At 42.0% G+C, this 19,425-nt stretch overlaps 1 protein-coding gene across 1 annotated transcript in view; it reads right to left on the bottom strand.

The window, feature by feature from the left end:
• LOC126471234 (homeobox protein B-H1-like) overlaps positions 1 to 18,709 on the bottom strand; it is a 177,303-nt gene extending 158,594 nt beyond the window's left edge. Inside the window, exons 1-2 of the mRNA XM_050099358.1 lie at positions 18,536 to 18,709; positions 18,288 to 18,475 (exon numbers count right to left, since the gene is read on the bottom strand). Coding sequence (XP_049955315.1) covers positions 18,288 to 18,475; positions 18,536 to 18,654 — 307 coding nt within the window. The 5' untranslated portion in view covers positions 18,655 to 18,709. The remainder of the gene's footprint in view (positions 1 to 18,287; positions 18,476 to 18,535) is intronic.
• Between the last annotated feature and the right edge of the window lie 716 nt (positions 18,710 to 19,425).

Genomic DNA, 19,425 nt, shown 5'->3' with positions numbered 1-19,425 from the left:
GTTAGTTAGGTTTAAGTGGTTCTAAGTTCTAGGGATCTGATGACCTCAGATGTTAAGTCCCATAGTGCTCAGAGCCATTTGAACCATTTTTTGTATCTTCGCCGACAATAGTACTACGATTCGTTTTCGTAACCTTATTATGAAATAGAATGCGTTCTGTGACGGGATGCTTTCAAACCCAGACATTTACCTTGTGTGTTACCTCTAGTTACGTTTCTTTGAAATTTATTTGCATATCTACAAAGAAACAAAGTATTTTTCTTTCCTTTTTGCAGGAAGATGTGTTTGAAAAGAGTATGCATTGTTAATTTGTTTACATCTTTTGTGTCTTCGACTGTTCTAACTAAGAAAGAAAATCCTGCCTTAACAAACAATTTTTAACGTCCAGTAACTGTGAAATCAAATCACTGTGTCAGTGTATGCAAGCATCTCAGAAGCGATACGGTGCGGTGTCACTTTGAATGCTGGTATGTAATTATGCTCTGTAGACCCAGTGGTTCACAAAATTCCGTGTAGAAAGATTTTTGAGGTATTCGGCGGACTGCATTAATAAAGGCGACGACACTGGAGAATCACATTAAACGCTCAGTAGCGAGTAATATATCCTTCTCAGGATTTTACATACCGTTAGTAACAACGTCATCGGAGATATAATGATTAACGACAGCAATCTAAGATTTATCTACACGAAAAATTTATCACGAATCACAGATTCAGCATTTGGTTATTGTAAACGGATGGTCTCTAGAAGGAGAGAATTTTAGCGCTACTGAGCATGCTGAAAACTACTGGCAGCTAGTTAGAAGATGGAGTATTAAGAAAAATAACTACTGAAGATGTCAGTTCACACATTTGTAATGCTTCGTTTCCTTTTATTTGTTGTGTTTGACACGAGTCACTGTACATCTCACAGCTACTTACGAAAGCAATGAAAACAGTTTGCTGGAACACAACACAAATATAATACACATTTATATTCACAGTTTTTGTCCTTATACCACAGAGAAATATTACGAAAAAATGATATTATCGCAGAGCATCCTTCCATCCCGCCGCGTTTTCGAATATAGAAGTAATAAGACGAAGCAAAGCGTAATTAAAACCATGTAGACAATTATTTACACCTGTTTTTTATCCGTTAATAGCGCTAGGAAGCTCTGAAATAACAGTCTTAAAGCATTGAGACTGCATCGGAGGCTAGGGTACGTCGAGAATTCAGCCGGGAAGCGTAATAGGAATGTGAATGATACCAGTATGTAAAAACCATTGACAACACGCAGGGTTAACCTTGGGATTATTATATTACTATATTATTGATTATAGGAGAGCGACATATCTAATTTACTGTAGGATAATTCAGAATAACATCGATATAATATTTACACTTGGCGTACAGAGTGACCACTCTCACTAAACGTGGATATGCGTAAAATAATTCACTTAAGGAGAACAATAATCAACTAGCACTCAATTTTAGTTTAGATGGTAAGCCTCTCGACGTTGACACTGATTAAAGATGTAGAACCAACATCACAAAGCAATACCAAGTGGAGGAAACACGTCAATCTGTTATATGAAAGCGACTTGAAGAAATCGATTTACTTAGACAATTCTGGAGAAGGTTTATTGCATCTATAAGAGGAAACACCTACAAGATTCTCGTACGAACAATTTTTGAAGAATGGTTTCCTCAAAAAGGTAGCATGAACGGAGAGTCGGGAAAGTATTCAGTGTCTTCTTTGAAAGGGTTGTAAGCAGTGCAATTAGTTAGTACAGAAATAATAAAGAGCTGAATTGTGAGCATAAATGAGAGCAATTGTAAGAAATGTCAAAGTTGTTCTCGCAAAAGGAATGTGGAAAATAGAGAAATAGTAGACTGAATAATTATTACATTGGGCTCGACGTGTTTACACTGTGTGTTCGATGTAACGAACAAACTTCAGTTATAGAAATAACGTTTCCAGGAATTAACAGTACTGGAAGGTTACTTTAAAGTGTTTGTAATTCTCTTAACGTTTTTACCAACTGAGATATCGGGGAAATGATGATTTTTTTTAATGAGACGATATATTTTGTTAAATCGCATTCCATAGAACGTGAAAAAGCATACAGTGATATAATACACGGTAATAACCGCAGGGAATCTCAATGCAAAATGGCTGAAAATTGTGCTGAAATTGAGCTAGAAATCGCCTGAAATAACACAGTTACATTTACATGCCCACGAAAAGATCGCATGATGAGCATCAATCTGCAGTGTGTGGGCAGATTTTGCTCTCACGTTTTGTATATTTCCTGTTTATTTTTGTGAAGACTTCGCTTCTAAAAGATTTGCGTCCCTCATTTCTTGGACTATCGAATGACGTAAAGACAATAAAGCATTTGTTCAAAAAATTATTTCAGTATCTGAGTCAATAAAAATGTTACATTCATACACCAAAAACTGCAGAATTCTATGTTTCAGTTCCTTGAATATCTTATGAAACATCGGAGTGAGCACGTTTCTTGAGACGCCTCGCAATTTGCGTAGAGACCGCAAGAAAGTAACTGTATCGATACACAATCACTTTTACAATTGTGAATGGAGTAGCACGTGAAGTTAGTAACACGAGGGATGCTGTGGAAATTCTCGTCCGGGAATAGAAATGCTACGCAGGTGGCTAACATATTAGGATCTTTGCAAAATACAACTCTTTCAGTGACACACAGTGAAGTTTCAATGATTTTTTGTTACTTGCTTGTGACAGTCATAACAATTGAGTGAATTGAGTGTTAAGACATCAATGAAGATTGAGTCAAACTGAATTATGAGCGATGATGAACTACATTCTGTTAATAAGTTAAAACACAAGGATTGTAAAAGGAGAGCTGTATTCATTATTAAAATATCCTAATGAATTGAGGAGGGTCGTGCATCCAGTGATGATAAGTATTAAGAATTACCTATTCCGTGCGATTAACAAGACTGTTTTCGTATAATTTCACAGAGTCGTACCTAATGACTGCTGACTCATGGTACGAGAGCTCGACAACATTGCAAAGGTGTGATACCGTACCACATTTTTACAGAATTTTTTGCTATATTAACGTACGCTTTGCTCAAGAGTGTTCGGACTTGTTTAAACACAATAGCGCTGAGTTCGTCCAACGTTTCATAACGACAGATGAAACACGGATTCATCATTATACACTGAAGACACGATGTAGTGATAAGAGCAAATGACAAGAGGGGAGATCACCAAATAAATCAGAAACAGTTCCGTCTACATGAAAAGTAATGGATATCGTTTTCTGAGATTCTCGTGATGTGGGGAACGAATCTCCCCCCCACCCCCTTCGTGGGCGTGGAGTATTACGTTTCTGAACTGAACAAACTGAAAGATGCAGCTTGGTCTGACATTCGTCTCACAAAATAGAAACGTTTCCTTCCTCTACGATAATGCACCTTCACACACGCATTGGTCGTTACTGCAAAACTGCATAACGTTCCGAACGTCTTCCTGCTGCTTTCTATTCTGAGATTTGAATAAATGGCTAGGTGAACGTAGGTTCAAATCAAATGAGTGAAAAAAATCCTTTATATTTCAGTTTCTGATGAAGCGTACAGATTTAGAGAGTTCCGATTGAACTAATTACCTAGGGGTTACGAACAACTTAAATTGGAACCAGCGCATAGAAAATGCTGTGGGAAAGGCGAACCAAAGACTCCATTTGATTGGCAGAACACTTAGAAGATCGTACAAATCTATTAAACAGACTGCTTATTCTACAGTTCTCTGTTTTTGTAGAGTATTGCTGCGCGGCATGGGAGCCTTACCAGATAGGACTAACGGAAGAAATCGCAAAAGTTTAAAGAAGGGAAGCTCGTTTTGTATTAGTACGGGATGGAGGAAAAGGTGTCACGAAAACGACAATCTAATTGAGGCGATAATCATTAAAACAAAGGTGTTTTTCCTTGCGGGGAGAACTTTTCACGAAACTTCAATCACCAGCTTTATCGAAAGAGTGCCAAACATTCTGTTGACACCCAGCTACGTAACGAGAAATGGCTATCGTAATAAAATAATAGAAACCAGAGTTCGCCCTCATTTTTTTTCCAAGTGCTGCTCGAGAGTGGAAAGATTACGAAGAAGTCTAAAAATGGTTCCACAAATCTGCTGCCAAACACTTAAGTGTGCAAAGTAGTCACGTAGATTTAAATGTAGACTCGGACACTTATTTTACACACTTAGGGAAACCTTCTTTTACTGCAAGTTTTAAAAAGCTGGAAAGTTTTCGAGTACATTTATTGATTTAGTAATTGATTATTTTGCTAGTAAATAACAAATTAATCTTTTAAATCCAGCGTTTTCTTAGTCATGACGAAAATGTCCCAAGTATTACTATGAAATGCCGTCTAGTAAGAAATTCATAGTGGCCTGTAGTATTACGTAGGTGAAGAAATATGGAAACAGAGACGCGAGTGACATACGCTGCGCCGCTCCGTTTTCTTGCGCCTACTCGACCACTGTTGAGTCCCGATTCATTTCAGCAAACGAGACGCGCTTAACAAGCGCCGGCGCTGCTGTGGTGGAGGGCTTAGAGCTCTGTGCTTGTCGCTGCCGCGGGGGGGCTCGCCGGGTGAAAAACCCCATTTGTCGCTCGCAGTGGCCTAATGAGGGTTTTGATATCGGCACGATAGCGGTCAAATAGCCGCCGAGATAAGGAGCGCGTAAAGTGCTTATATACATACGTACATGCGCCGATAAGGCTTAGAGCGGCTGCCTAGTTTTAAAGCTAGTTTCAAGCTGTTGAGAAAAACTGTTTGCACGTTTGCACATTTATCGAATTACTGGTGAATTAACTTTCAGTTTCTAGTCGAGATTAGGGCCTGCTTCATTCCTATAGACTCAGTAACACCTCAGGCCAGTCCAGGAATCTTTTCCTCATTCCAAGGCCAAGATTTACAGGTAATCCAAAAGCAAATATTTTCAGAACAAATAGATGGCTTTTCACTGTTGCGTTAAGGACAACCAGAAGATGGTTTGTTCTATAGCATACCAGTAAAAACTTGAATTCTGGACCCCGCATGGTATCTGACTCGTAAGTTCAAGACGGTGCCAGGAACTCTGTGACCAGCAAAAAACTTTCTAAAGTTTTGGTAGGCATTCTCTTTAAAGCATATTGCACGACGCGTGAATGTGTGGATACGTAACTTCGTCGACCTCCCATCTTTTATGGAATGAAACTCTGTGAAACAATTCTCAGTGAAAAAAAAAGTGTTCAAATGTGTGTGAAATCTTGTGGGACTTAACTGCTAAGGTCATCAGTCCCTAAGCACACAGGTTCGAATCCTGCCTCGGGCATGGATGTGTGTGATGTCCTTAGGTTAGTTAGGTTTAAGTAGTTCTAAGTTCTAGGGGACTGATGACCACAGATGTTAAGTCCCATAGTGCTCAGAGCCATTTGAACCATTTGAACCTAAGCACACACACTACTTAACCTAAATTATCCTAAGGACAAACACACACACCCATGCTCGGGGGAGGACTCGAACCTCTGCCGGTATCAGCCGCACAGTCCATAACTGCAGCGCCCTAGACCGCTCGGCTAATCCCGCGCGGCAATTCTCTGTGACTAAAACGTTTTTAAACTGGGAGATATCATGTATATGGAATCATAAGGTACAATTCTTTCCCTATCCCTACGGAATAACGCGAACTTTTACAATCACTAAAATGGTTTTGCCATTAGCTATCGGTAGATAATTCCCTCTTGCCGATTGACGCAGACGGACGTGCTACGATGAGCCAGTACATGGTGGACCATCTATAATGAACATAAAGTGTGCTAAAACTCGAAAAACTAAATTTAAATAATTCCTGAGACAAATCCCTCGAGTTAATTAATCTCCATTCTATCGATGCTAGTTGACGTTAACCTCTCCTCGACGTGAAAGACTGTCTCTACTTCCACTGCTTTCAAGATGAGGAGATTGTTGAAAATCTGAATCTAATTTATACAACAACGTTTTATTCATGTAGAAGAACTCCAAATCACGATCCCTTAACCGTTTCATTAAGAAAAATCGGTACAAGTTGCGAATGGTAAAGTAGCTGCAATATTTGTCCAACACAAATATGATTTCTAAGACAAGAAAATCACAGACTACTGGTTAATGACGACGATAACAAAAAGTAGATGATATACAAATTTGTAATCCGCACTGACCACGTAAGAGTCAAGAGAATGACAGATCATAATGCTGCTTCAGAAGACATACGTTCTCCACTCTGCTCGAATCCTCATTGACTCCGTCAGCCCTATACTGGTTAAAATTCTTGTTTTCAGAAACCTCAGCCTTTCACTGCCAAAAATCGGATGAATGTAAAAGTAGTTTAAATATTATTGGGCATTACTTGGCTGATGTGGCGCTCACCTGGCGCAGTTGTTGAAAGTCCTTTACGGTGATTAAGTCGGGTCGACGTCGCAGTAATTACGCAATAAACGGCCGTGTCCGCTTCCTGTGTTCCGTCGCGTGCTCTACTCTGTCATTCCGGAAGACAATGTTCAAAGCAAATAGGCCAATATGATTATATTTTTGTGTACACTGTAGGAAGTGTACATAAAAGCAGGCACTTTTCAACAATACACAATAAGTTCCAAAAAGATTATGAAATCGTTCTTGTCACGAAACCGCAAACAGGGGAACAAAAACTTTAATAAGGCAATGAGTCATGAAAGCTAGAATCCATTCTGACCGTTGTTCGCAAGAGTGCAGAAGTTTATAGTATAATGCAGTGAAGTAAAATGGGTATGTATTAAATTCGAAAAATGAATTCGAGAACGATTGCGCAACAAGTTTTACCATCCCATGGAGTGGGTAACGAAACGAAAAGGAAGTAGACGGATATCCCATTACGCAACGACATAAAACTGTTAGAATAATAATCTGACGTACAGCAAACGTAGGTAAACACGGTGTATGTTTGTAAATATATTGAGATAAGTAAGTTACAAATGATCGATGGGCATAATACAGCGATAATCTTCGAGTGCTTTTGTTGCCTTGGGCTCATTTTAACACCTTTTAAAAGCGCTCACCGTAATTTATTTTTTCTTGAAACAGCATTCAGTTTTTATCTAAGGCCTTCATGATTGCGACGGCACAGTAACGGCTTTTCGAAAGCGTATTTTGTATCAAACAGCTATTTTGCTTCTAAATATTATGTTCGGTTCTTTAAGAATGGCTACGACAATCAATGGTAATTAATTGCATAAAACGCTCAGACGTCCTGTGCTATCTGTATAGTAACATGTATCAGAGATAAATCTATACCCAAAAACGACACGACTAGACATCTACTGCTCCTAAACACGCGTCTTTGGTTTTTCAGAAGACAATGGCGCTTCTCAGGGAAGATGGGGAAATATCCGTCAGAAGATGGCCGTGACGTAACAGGCTGATGGTAGGTGGAAGCAAGTCTGTCAACCCCGCTTCGCGAGCCGGTGATCCGTCTCTTTGACAGCACGTCACCTGCCAATACTCCGGCTTTGGGGTCAAAGCACGACACGTCTTGTAAAACTGCGAGGTGGATGAGAAATCTGTAGTCAGTGTGTACGAGAAATTCTCAGCATGGAAAACCATACCCTCTACACAGCCCCGCAGTTGGCTGCGTAACCTTTTTTTCCTGACTGTATAGAATTTAGTACTTTATCGAAAATTACGTATAAGACAAATATAGCTCAATGGAGGCTAATACGTCTGATATTAGCATTGTTTGAGGCCTGTACTCGGTGTGGAGAATACATTTTATCTCCGTTAGACCGTTTATTTCTTATCCGTGACAACAGTGAAAGCGAGAAACTGTCAGCAACAAATAGAGTTATGGTACTGCATAGTCCCAGTACTGTAAACTAGTCACGTTCCACTTTATAACTTTCATAGCAATAAGGCGTAGTTAAAAGAAATTAGCGTTTCCGATTACATGTCCTTCATTGGTTTTCGTTTTGTTTCGGGAATGCTGTTTCCGCATTCGGCAACATAAAAATTCTTTAGCTGTAACTGCCAGTAATTTCCATTGATGAAGTGAAAGAAAAAAGACAATTCACACGCCATCACCACGGGCCGATAACGGAGAAATAACAAAAAAATTGCTTGTATTCACTCAGTGTGTACTGTGTCTTTCAAGCATTATTATAACTTACCTTAGGTGACACGCCAAAATATGACAACTATTTTTTCATAAGCTGGAACACTGAGAATGAGCCTAATGCCCGAAATATACACCATTGAGAAACGTAATACTAATAACAGAATCTGTGAATCCAACAGCTTGTACTTCGCTTTTTTCAAACGTAACTAAATTCAAACTGCTCACCTTCTGAACAGAGTTTTTAGGTACTCTGTTTACGATATAAAGATACAGGGAAGTGTGAGAAGTTTTTAATTGTTGTAAACATTAGTTGTTTGTTGCGAATGTTTTAAACAAATAGCGATTTCACTATCTGCAACGTCTTCCTCACTTTCGTCCGGCCTCTTGTTACATAAAACACTCACATTCTGGATTGGCTCACCGTTTTTCAGTCCGAACCCCCACGAGAAACAATATTTTGCGTTGTCTCCTCTCAGGCGTTTCACATGCAGCGGCGTCAACTTTAATCGTTTGGTCAAATTTAACAGCGAATGGAAATTTAACACATTGTGATCTGATCGTAGGTGTGACACGGAAAGGGTGATAAACGTTTGGAACCGGACGGTAACGTTTAGCTGTCCATCCGAGCGCATAAATTATTCGGTATTCGTGCGAATAATAATTTTAAAAAATCATTAGCCCAAATTTGATACAATATTTCTGTAGTACGCACGACGACACCTTTTGTGCGCGGCCTTTAGCACGGATATTGTTTAATTTATCGCTCGTTTCATGTAATATGAAATGTATCAGCTCGATTAAGCGTCATTTGTCGCTCCGAGAGCATTTTGGAAGCTATTTAGCAAACGTCACATAGTGCGAGCCTGCCGTTTAAATATTTCATCGCGCACGTTTGATTCAATTACTGCTCTTTGTAACGTTGCTAGCAAACACGTTATTCACACAGTTTTGCCCGAGGTACGATATAAGCGCAATACGTTTATAGAGCCGACACATCGCTCTGTTTGGCTTTTGAATAATAAATGCGTGTATTGACTGGTGGCCGGCCATGATTCCTGTGTCAATATTCCCAATCATGGCACTCACTATTACGACCGGCCCGCTTCTCACGAGGATCGAAGTTTCCACTGCGACACCGCGTTCAGAACGCCTCCCGTACTGCGCCGCGTAATTATGCTTTCTAATAACGGAAAGAATGGAAGGCGAACTACTCGTAATTCATGTCGACTCAATTACGTCCTCTCACAGCGATGGAGGAACGCAAATACCTCGAATTGTGCCTCTCATCGATTCGAATTACCTGTATACGGAGGGGAAAAAACCAATCTTTAAACCAAGTAAATAACACTAAAAGCCGTTGGATAGGCTGCCGCATATGATATAAAACTGTTACGGCAAAGTACGAATGTACCGTCCCCTTACCTGAACGGCGGTAGGTTTCTAATAATGTGATCTCCATAGAAGACAGTTTAGTCAAAAAAAATAAAAAAAAATCACGCTATATTGCCGAAGCAAGGTATCCATAAACAACATACAATCTCAGTGAAAGGATATATCTTCACTAAAGGTACATTTTAACGATCAGTTCCACATTAAAGTCACTAAACAAGGAAAAATAACTTAGTTGTAATAGAATAATAGGAAGTTTTGACAGTCGTTTTGTTTGAGGAACTATCCCGAAATTCAGCTAAATTGATTTAAAGGAATTAAAACAGGATGGGGATTTAAACGACACTCATCGAAAATACGAGTCAATTCTCTGCACTTTCTTGTCCAGTGGTATCTGTATCAGATATTGATCTAATGTAATGCCAGAAAACTTTAAATTTACTGAAACTGGGACTGAATGAATGTGTTACATTTAGAGTTAGAGACATATAACATAAGGAAGGAACCTGCGAACGTTAAAAAAACTTAGAATCCGAGGAAATTTGAAAGTAAAACAGACAATAAAGAGACGTTAGGCAAAATGAAGAAATGTCATTGGAAAAAGGGATAACATACTGAGTCACGTGCCGAGACTTTCGGGGTTAACTAGCGTGGTACTAAGCGGATCACCAGACTGTAGGTTAAAACAGAGACGAGGATACTTCACTTAGATGTTGATGATGCTGAGCATGATAAACACTCAAAGAGGAGGGTGTTAGGCGACAAGCTGAAACAGAGGTTCGTATATAAGTTCTTGGTAAGCTGGAGGACATTTTTCCAAGGAGGAACTTAGTTTAGCACTGTCATTCCATCCAAAGTCATACAACATCGAAGGTCACTGATAACAGAATCCACGTTTGGTAAATTACAGCAAATGGAGAGACTGATTACCTTATATTAGAAAAATCTGGGAGCATAATAAACAAAATCAAACTGTTCATTACATCACATGTACTGATGAACAAAAACAAAACCATAAATTAGCAAACATACTATCTGAAAAACCTCTCGAATGGTTATTTTGAGACGACAGCACTCATTCAGAAAATACAGAGAGACTGTATTGTTAGAAGATTACAGACAGGAAAAAAAAATTTTGCAGATTGCAGTGTAAAAAAAAACTTAAATAGAGGAAATGAAGAACTGGAGGCAGCCATCGGGAAAATGATATGAGTTACTGGAGACGCTGCAGGGCTGAGAATATAAAACTACATCCATGGGACGCTAGTTAAAATGTCAAATACCTCTAACCTGCACTGATAGAGTCAGTTTCAAAACGGAGTTCACTTGCAACGTTAAAACATCACTTGAATAAACCAGAAAGATGAGTTATCCAAGTAGGGCATAGGTTAACACCGCGCAATCATCAAAAAGGTGCTAACATAGTTCCACTAAATATTTTTGTCAGGTCACACTACATACCGCAAAGGAAATGTAGAGTAATGGATAAAGTTTCTGTAAACTTGTTTTAGTTATTATTACTAGTTTTCTCGAACACAAAGAAAATTGTATTCTATCATTATACGGTAGCAAAAAGGAAACGACAAATACCTTGAGCGTAAGAAAATACCATGAGCTCTCATTTCTCCTTGAGCAGTACCATTATACGGCGAGCAATATTCTCGGTCTACTAGGAAGATTCCTGTTTTTCTAGCATTGTATTCCCGTGCCTGAACCTTCCGATAACGTCTTGCTAACGTTTAGAAGTTCAAAAAATAGTGTCGAAGAAGAAGCATGCCGTAAAAATTTCTTCAAATAGGTGCAGGTGCTGCAAAATTGTACGGTATTTGATAATTCAGTTCTTTATGATGATTTGTAAGAAATATTTATTACCATCGTATTATGAAACTGATAGTCAATTCTAACACATGTGTCCCATTTTGGTAGATGTACTCGGATTTCGCATCGGTTTGTAAGATACATAAAGAATATCCACGATTATTGGAGTCAAAAATGACCAGCACACATGAACAAAAGGCGGAGGAAAGATAAGGTTTAACGCCCATTCAGCTACAAGACGGCTAGGAACGGAGCATAAGTTCGGTTTGGACAAGGACAGGAGAGGAAATCTGCAGCGTGCTTTTCAACGGAAACAGAATACAAACGCATAAATACGGAATAAATTTCAACGTTCCACATTTACTAATTTTTTTCTCACTATCTATTTGTGTGCGTGAACCCGTTGAAAACTTCCTCTGCCGTCTCCAGAGTTGAAAGTGTGAGTTATTACAAGAAATCATGGTGCGAAAGGAAATTTCAGACATCTGTTGAGAAAGATGTAGGACAGATAAGCATTTGAGGTCCTGCCGATGACGAAGTGATTAAAAAAGGTCTACCGATGAAAGCCGGGTGAATTGAGCGGTTTGACATTTCAGTGCTATTTGAGGACTGGAAACGAAATACTTATAGTCGTCTGACGAGAGGTTCATAATTTGTCGCACACACCACGGTTTCGTCTAGATTCGTAAGCGAAAAACGTTAAGAGACAAAATATGGAAATGAAAACACGAACAGGGAATGTTAAAAAAGAAAAGGCAGATTAAAATTTAATACCCGGTAGACTATAAGGTCATCGGGACGGAGCGTAACCTCGAACGAAGTAAGGATAGCATAGGTAACTGGTAATTTTTTAATGAAAACATCCCAGCATTTGCCAGATGCGATATATGAGAAACAAGGAAAAGTATGCTAGAAGTACTCTACATACTTTTGATTATACGTCCATCGCGCAAGATCGTTGAAAACATCGCTATGACTCTTCTAGCATTAAAGATCTTACCGAGGGAGGTGGCGCAGTGGTTAGACACTGGACTCGCATTCGGGAGGACGACGGTTCAATCCCGCGTCCGGCCATCCTGATTTAGGTTTTCCGTGATTCCCCTCAATCATTCCAGGCAAATGCCGGGATGGTTCCTCTGAAAGGGCACGACCGACTTCCTTCCCCACCCTTCCCTAATCCGATGAGACCGATGACCTCCCTGTCTGGTCTCCTTCCCCAAACAACCCAACTCCCATTAAAGATCTTAAACATTCTGTATAACTCTAAGCGTGGGTGAAATTTGCAGTAACCTACAGAACAATATTAGATGGTAAGGAGACGTTCAAAGGAAAAGATATATCGGTAGCTACGGCAGCGACCGCCCCTCATGGGTAAACTGAGCGCCATGGTTTCCGGGCGGCGTTTAGGCGACGGCGTAATCAGATCTGACATTTTGTACTAAGGAGCCCGAGTGCCCGCTGTCCGCGGTAATTACTCGACCTTCTCCCTTGTATAATTCGCTCCTCCTTTCCCAGCACGCTGCAGGCTAACTCAACTGTAAAGCAAAATTTATTAACAACCACTCGCTCCTCGACTAGTGTGCGAGGCAGGGGCGCAGCTCGGTAATTAATATATTATTCCGAAACTGCCTGACGAGATCCGTAGCTGGAGTTATCCGATTCGCATCTGGATATAACTTCCTAGAACCGTTAATTACAAATTCTGTGTCTTAATTAAATGGAAGCGGCTAACATACGGCTGGTGCTTGAGGGCCTGTACGCGAAGGTGTGTTACGCTGCTTATAAGGTAACGGATCACACACCCATCCCAACGCACTCGAGGATACGCCTACGAATAGATTTCAAACGACGATAATTCTGCGTCGTTCGCACGACACGCTAGACCACGCCGCACCTGTTTAATAGAAAGGTAACGTGTCAGATAGGCCCTCGTGTACTTTCTTTGTTCATCGATAGGGAATTTCGCCATCGCTGCAACGATTACCTCGTCGCACCAGCGCTTGTTTTTGATATAAACGATCTTTATAGTCAGGAAACACGCGTGCGGCCGACAGAGAATTTTCTTAACGACTTGCGTGTTAAACTGAAAGCTGTTCAGGTTAACCGGATGGACGCCGAAAGTGTTTTAAGTGTTGTGTTGGTTTCGGGTAATGGGTCAGGGCCGATCGGAGAGATAAACGCCGTCGCGGACACACACACATACACACAGCCGTGCAATCTGAGCACTTTTATAGCGCATAAAACATGCACATTACATTAGCGTCAAATTGTAGTCCTCGGGTCACGATCTCTTGACCTTTCCCGGAGAACTGCTGCTACAGTACTACAACATAACTTATCCTGAAAGCGACGCACTTGGAGATCTTGCTCTGGACTAGCAGAAATAGCAAATCAGAAGTGTTCGGAGTACACAGGCGAAGTGTTATATATATAGTACCGCGTATAGTGCCCTGAGGAAGGCAGTCAGCATGATATTGGTAACTCAGTGTCGTGTGGAGATGGAGATGAATACGTCGTATTCTTAGAAGTTAAAAAGCTGATCACTCATCAACACGAACACTGATTTGAACACCGGAAGGCTCTATTAGCCTTGTCGTACTTTGTGAACTGATTCATCCGTTCATATAGAGGAGGATCTGCAGTTCAACCAGAAATCCGAACGATTCTGCAAATTCCCACAGACATATTGATTTTATAGAAGAAAAATTCACATCCATTGCCACAAAAAAGCTGTAGGATTAGCCAGAGATCAGGCCATTAATCTATGTAACTGTAGTTTTTTTTAATTTGAATTTATTGGTTCAAATGGCTCTGAGCACTATGGTACTTAAATGCTGAAGTCATCAGTCCCGTAGAACTTAGAACTAGTTAAACCTAACTAACCTAAGGACATCACACACATCCATGCCCGAGGCAGGATTCGAACCTGCGACCGTAGGGGTCGCGCGTTTCCAGACTGTACCGTCTAGAACCACTCGGCCACTCCGGCCGGCGAATTTATTGGCTTTCAGGACGTGCCCATAGAGTCAACTTAATAGTGTATTGTCAATTATGACGATACGAACGTAAGAACAACACAACACTCACTTCCTGAGCGGAGGAAATCTCTGACCTGGCGGGGATCTTACACGATCTCCTTCTGTTAGCAATACGTTGCTCTGATCACTCAGCTACCGAGGCGGATAACTTTAGTCTTGCATTACATCTTAGGTACTACAAATGTCTAATTTATCACAGTTTTACCTTTTGCTGTAAGCGCGGCCGAGATATTACTACACAGTATATCAAATCTAATAGAATATCCATATTTAATTTCCGTTGTGGATAGAAACGGTTTCAGTACTTTATGTGTGGGCAGCGACAAGTGCATTTACGAATAACGGTACTGATCGGGAATGCATAAACGGTATAAAAATATAATGTTGCCCCCAAAAGACTCGACATGTATCACTGTGTAGCTATTGCCTCTTTCAGCCCACCGGTACAAATATTAAACACTCAAGGTGAACATTCTGGCCGTACTAAATATCTCTGAGAAGCGTGGTGTGTCAAAAACAGGAGTTCACCATATGAATGCCTTGACATATAGAGCATAAAATTTAATACTCGGGAAGAAGAGATTTTCTTTATGGCTAATTAAAACCAGAATAGTGTACTAAAACACAAGTGAAGCGTGCAGAAAGCACAGGTGAAGCACATAAGCTTTATTTAAATTAAACAATACGGCACGAGAACAAACTGACGGCATATGCAGGCTACGTGCGCGTCAGTCACCACGCTACAGGACAGATCATTATTTACATTAATTACTGCTCGCCTGAAACTAGCGCTACGGATATGTACCTGCAGATATCGGAAAACTAATTTGAAATTGTCGTTTTACGAGTAATCTACAATTAATATTGCAGACCAAGCGATTTTTGCTTGGGGGAAAAATTCAGTGAGCCGACTTTCGTCAACAATAATATCTAGCAAAAATACACACAACAAGCTTTGTTTGAATTGTTTTCGTGTAGAGTATCCGCGCATCCCACATTCGGTGTAAAATCATTATGACGGTAGCTGTCTGACTGAATCGTGTGCTGCGAACATAGTGCTTTTTAATTTTTGGGAAAAGGTCAAGCAACTAAATTCATCCTTCCAGCTACCTAAAACACTACTCGACGCCTAAAGGCTACCTTGTAAAGACATGCAAATGTTACTGCCTGTATACAAAACGCTGCACATACACAAATAAACTCTTTCTATAACCTGGAAAGGGCTTCGTTGTACATGAAGGCCTAAGAAGGTGTTCACAGAAATAGTCACGTATTTAGAACAACGTATTATCAACATTTTTGCTACCAATTTTTGAGACATACTGTACAGAAAGTTTATATTACTTTTGGCCGTCCCCCGCTGAGTGTTACACTACGAACACTTTCGGTAGCCGACGAGGAGAAACTTCCGAGGCAAAGGATTACTATAAACACTTGAACTAATGGCAGTTTTGTTAGAGTTGCGACCCCATTTTGAGACAGATGTACCAACGTATCACACTGCATCTTCTCAAACACTGGCGTCTAAATGAAATCTTCTGAAATACTACTAGACTGCATCTAGTACAGTTGTACACATGGTTTTGTAACGTTGTATTGGATAATATGACATCATTCAACACTGTCATTCTGCAGTTGCTCACACTTCATTACAGTTAGTAATTACATTCACAACAATAATAAAATGACGTAGCAATGAATTACAGGATCAAGCGCCAAACTTGTGAAACATTCCAGACAGCATAGACTCGTATGTGTGCGTGACCGCGTGGTACCATGAGAAATTAATATACCACGTCAGGTCCCGTGTGCACCACCCACACAACACATCCAATCACGCTTTAGAACAAATTTTAGTTTTCGTCCTCAATTACAATTGTGTCATAATTTGGTGCTTATTTTTCACAAGGATTTTATAATAAATCAGCCATACTACAGTTTCGCACGGATTCATAACATTAATATGTCACGAAACAAAATTAACTGAAAGGAAAATAAGAATATTCAAAACATGTCCCACGACGACAAAAAATACTGAAGAATAAAACTAAAAGCGAGTGAGAAATGGATTCCTCGTTATCAAATACTGATATTGAAAAGATTGCTACTACAATTGTGGAAAAGTTCTGCAGTATAACACCAAAATACAAAAGTGGAAATGCGAATCAGGAGACTCATCACTAATGCAAACAAAAATATTTAATAGCTGAAAGAGGATGGAAAACTGAAGTAGATACCATGCTAGAACTGGGCTGAATCGAATTTTAGCTCTGAAACACGCCGGAAATCGTAAAAACAACAAACATATACTATTAGAATACGATTTAATGCTTAAATGAAGGAGTTATAGTTGCGTTATGCCAACTGATACAATAGTGGCAGTTAATAATACGAAAAGAAGAACAAGAACTGAGAAGGCAAGAGTCCTCATGTGGGAAGGGAACGATTGAAATGCTCCCATGCCGATGATTGCCAAGGACACATGCTGATCAAAGGACGCGAGAAGGAAAAAGCATTACGCTGTTCCCATTCGGAACAATTACTTAGAAAAATGGTGCGATAGCGTAGCGTACAGATTAAACAAGCCGTTCGTCAGCTCCCTGGAATGGGCTAGCCGTAGCGGCGCTGATTTTTATAGGCGACCGTCAGCTTTTTATCTGAGCTTCTCCCTTGTCGCGGGCGGCACACGGAGGTGGGAGAAGTCGAGGCGCGCTCTAACACGGTACGGAGCGCCAGTCTTAATGGACAGAGGGCTTCGGCTTTACTAATAAAGAAATAAAGGAAGGCGGTGCTTAGTTTGCTGTCGAAGCCAGAGGACTCTAACGAGCTATTACTCGACGACAAGCAACCAGCCGGCGCGACTGGTTTCCCCGGTAATCGCGGTGTGTAAAAACGTCAGTTGCAGCCAACAGGGCGCGACTTAGTCTTCCTGACAACTCGGCAGGAGCGGCAACAGGACGCTGCCCACTAACTGTGTATCTCATATCATTTCTATAGCTGCGGGCACTGTCCTATTAATTTCCACGACGTTCGATGCCGAAGGTGAGAACACTTCCGAGATGAAGGCGCTACTGCTCAGCAGATTAGATACTGTACAACCTTATCTACCGGTTTCCTGACGTCGTGTATCGCCGACGGACGAGAGAATACTCTGCACGATATTTTTGCTCCCGGTTAACAGAAACTAGTGCCACACCGCCAGTAAAACTGTTAAATTACTCTCAGCTATCGTCTAACGTAACTGCATAGATAAAGGCAGTGTCTAAACGAGCCAACAAAAACAGTTGCTGTAGACAAACGTATATTGTGGCACTATGGCACCGAGATTAGAACAAATATGAACATCGCAATTAGCACCGAAGCATTTAGCACCTGCACTAAGTAGTCATTCTAGACCTGACTGTTATTAAACGCACTTTCAGCCTTCGTAATGACGCTGTCAAAGGATAATATATTTTTGGTGCGGCACTTCACGTGGAATTAGTGAGAGACAATTCAAAGTGCGTTACAACAAATGTCAGCAGCGATGACAGGCTACCCATCAATTTATTTTTACCAAGAATCAAATTCGTTAAAAATGTGTACAAAAATAACTTATGTGGAAGGACTCTAACAATGCGGGCATACCCTGAGATTAGCGATAGTTTCTGGAAGATAGTGACAGTACGAAGATCCTTTGTGAAACTGGCAAATAATGCGATGTAATCTCAGGGTAATTTGTACAACAGCTGACGAAGTAAAGGCTACGAAATTTCGGCTGTCAAACAGTCCAGACATTACAGCAATGGTCATTTGGTAGCATTTCTGCTAGAACTGTAATGTTCCACTATGTAACGGTGCAGTATGTGTCCTCAGAAGGGTGTTTCGGTCGACACAGCGCGGGCATGCGGTGCACACGTGTACTAACCATTGGAGCAGACGGAGTGCGAGTCGGCGGCGAGGCCGGAGTCGGTGCCGCTCTCGTGGCCGTCGCTGAGGTCGGCGTCGGGCGGCGCGGGGGGCGCGCCGTGGGCGGCGTGGGCGGCGCGGCAGCGCAGCGACAGGTCGCGCGGGCCCTCTGATCCCGAGCCGGGCGACGAGCAGGGTGACGCCGAGCTCGCGCCGTGCACGGGGCCCGAACCCGCGACCCCTCCTCCGCCGCCGCTGGCGCCGGACCCCGGGCTCGACAGGATGTCGGTGATCATGAAGCGGGAGCGCGTCGCCTGCTGCTGCTGCTGGCTCACCATGGCTGCGGGCGCCAGCTTGTCGCTCACCGTCATCTCGTCCACGGTCATGCCCCGCTGCGTCGCCAGCCTCACGACGGCGTCCACGACGGTGACGTCCGCTGGCTAGGGGCGGCCGCGCGCGACTGCGGGCCGCGCCGCCCGGCGCGCGCCGCGGCCCGGCCCAGCGGCCATCTTGCTCCGCCCTCACCCCCCTCCACTCAGCGCCGGCCGCCCTCCGGCCAATCGCGGAGTGCGCTCTGCCACGCCTCCCGCCCGCCGGCCCGACCCCGCCACTGACTTTCACCAGCGATCTCCTCCGCGGGATCGATAGCGTCTCCGTCGAGGTCGACGGACGGAAGGAAGGGAAGGAAGCCTACAACAGATTTACAGGCCGCCTAGACACTCGGTTAATAAGCCTCTCCCCTAGCCGCTAAACGACTGCCACGTGCCGCCTGTCCTCCCGCCGTGACGCGTGTGACAACGCGGACACTTCACGGCCCCCGTGTCTGAGGATCGCGGATTCTACTGCCGGTGGTCGCTTAAACGTTTTCCAAACGTTTCGCCGGTGCTACGATGGACGCCCTCCATCTATTTTCTCTGTTTCTGCCAACCTTGTCCGATCATATCACGAAGCTGTATTCAACGCTATTGTGCGATTCGCCACCAGCGTCTGGGCGCATCACTTTCGACTGGAGTGGAACAGAACAATTCTGCGACGAATATAGTGGAGCGTATTCCTGAGGGTGACCGGTGGCTTTCGTACACCTCTCGAGCACTCTTTTAAAGTGAACAAAACTGAGAATTTTAACGTGTGCCATTAACATCATTTTCGACTCAGTG

The sequence above is a fragment of the Schistocerca serialis genome, chromosome 3 (assembly GCF_023864345.2).
Source record: "Schistocerca serialis cubense isolate TAMUIC-IGC-003099 chromosome 3, iqSchSeri2.2, whole genome shotgun sequence".
Taxonomy (NCBI): Eukaryota; Metazoa; Arthropoda; class Insecta; order Orthoptera; family Acrididae; genus Schistocerca; species Schistocerca serialis.
This window is presented reverse-complemented; position numbering and strand designations above follow the sequence as displayed.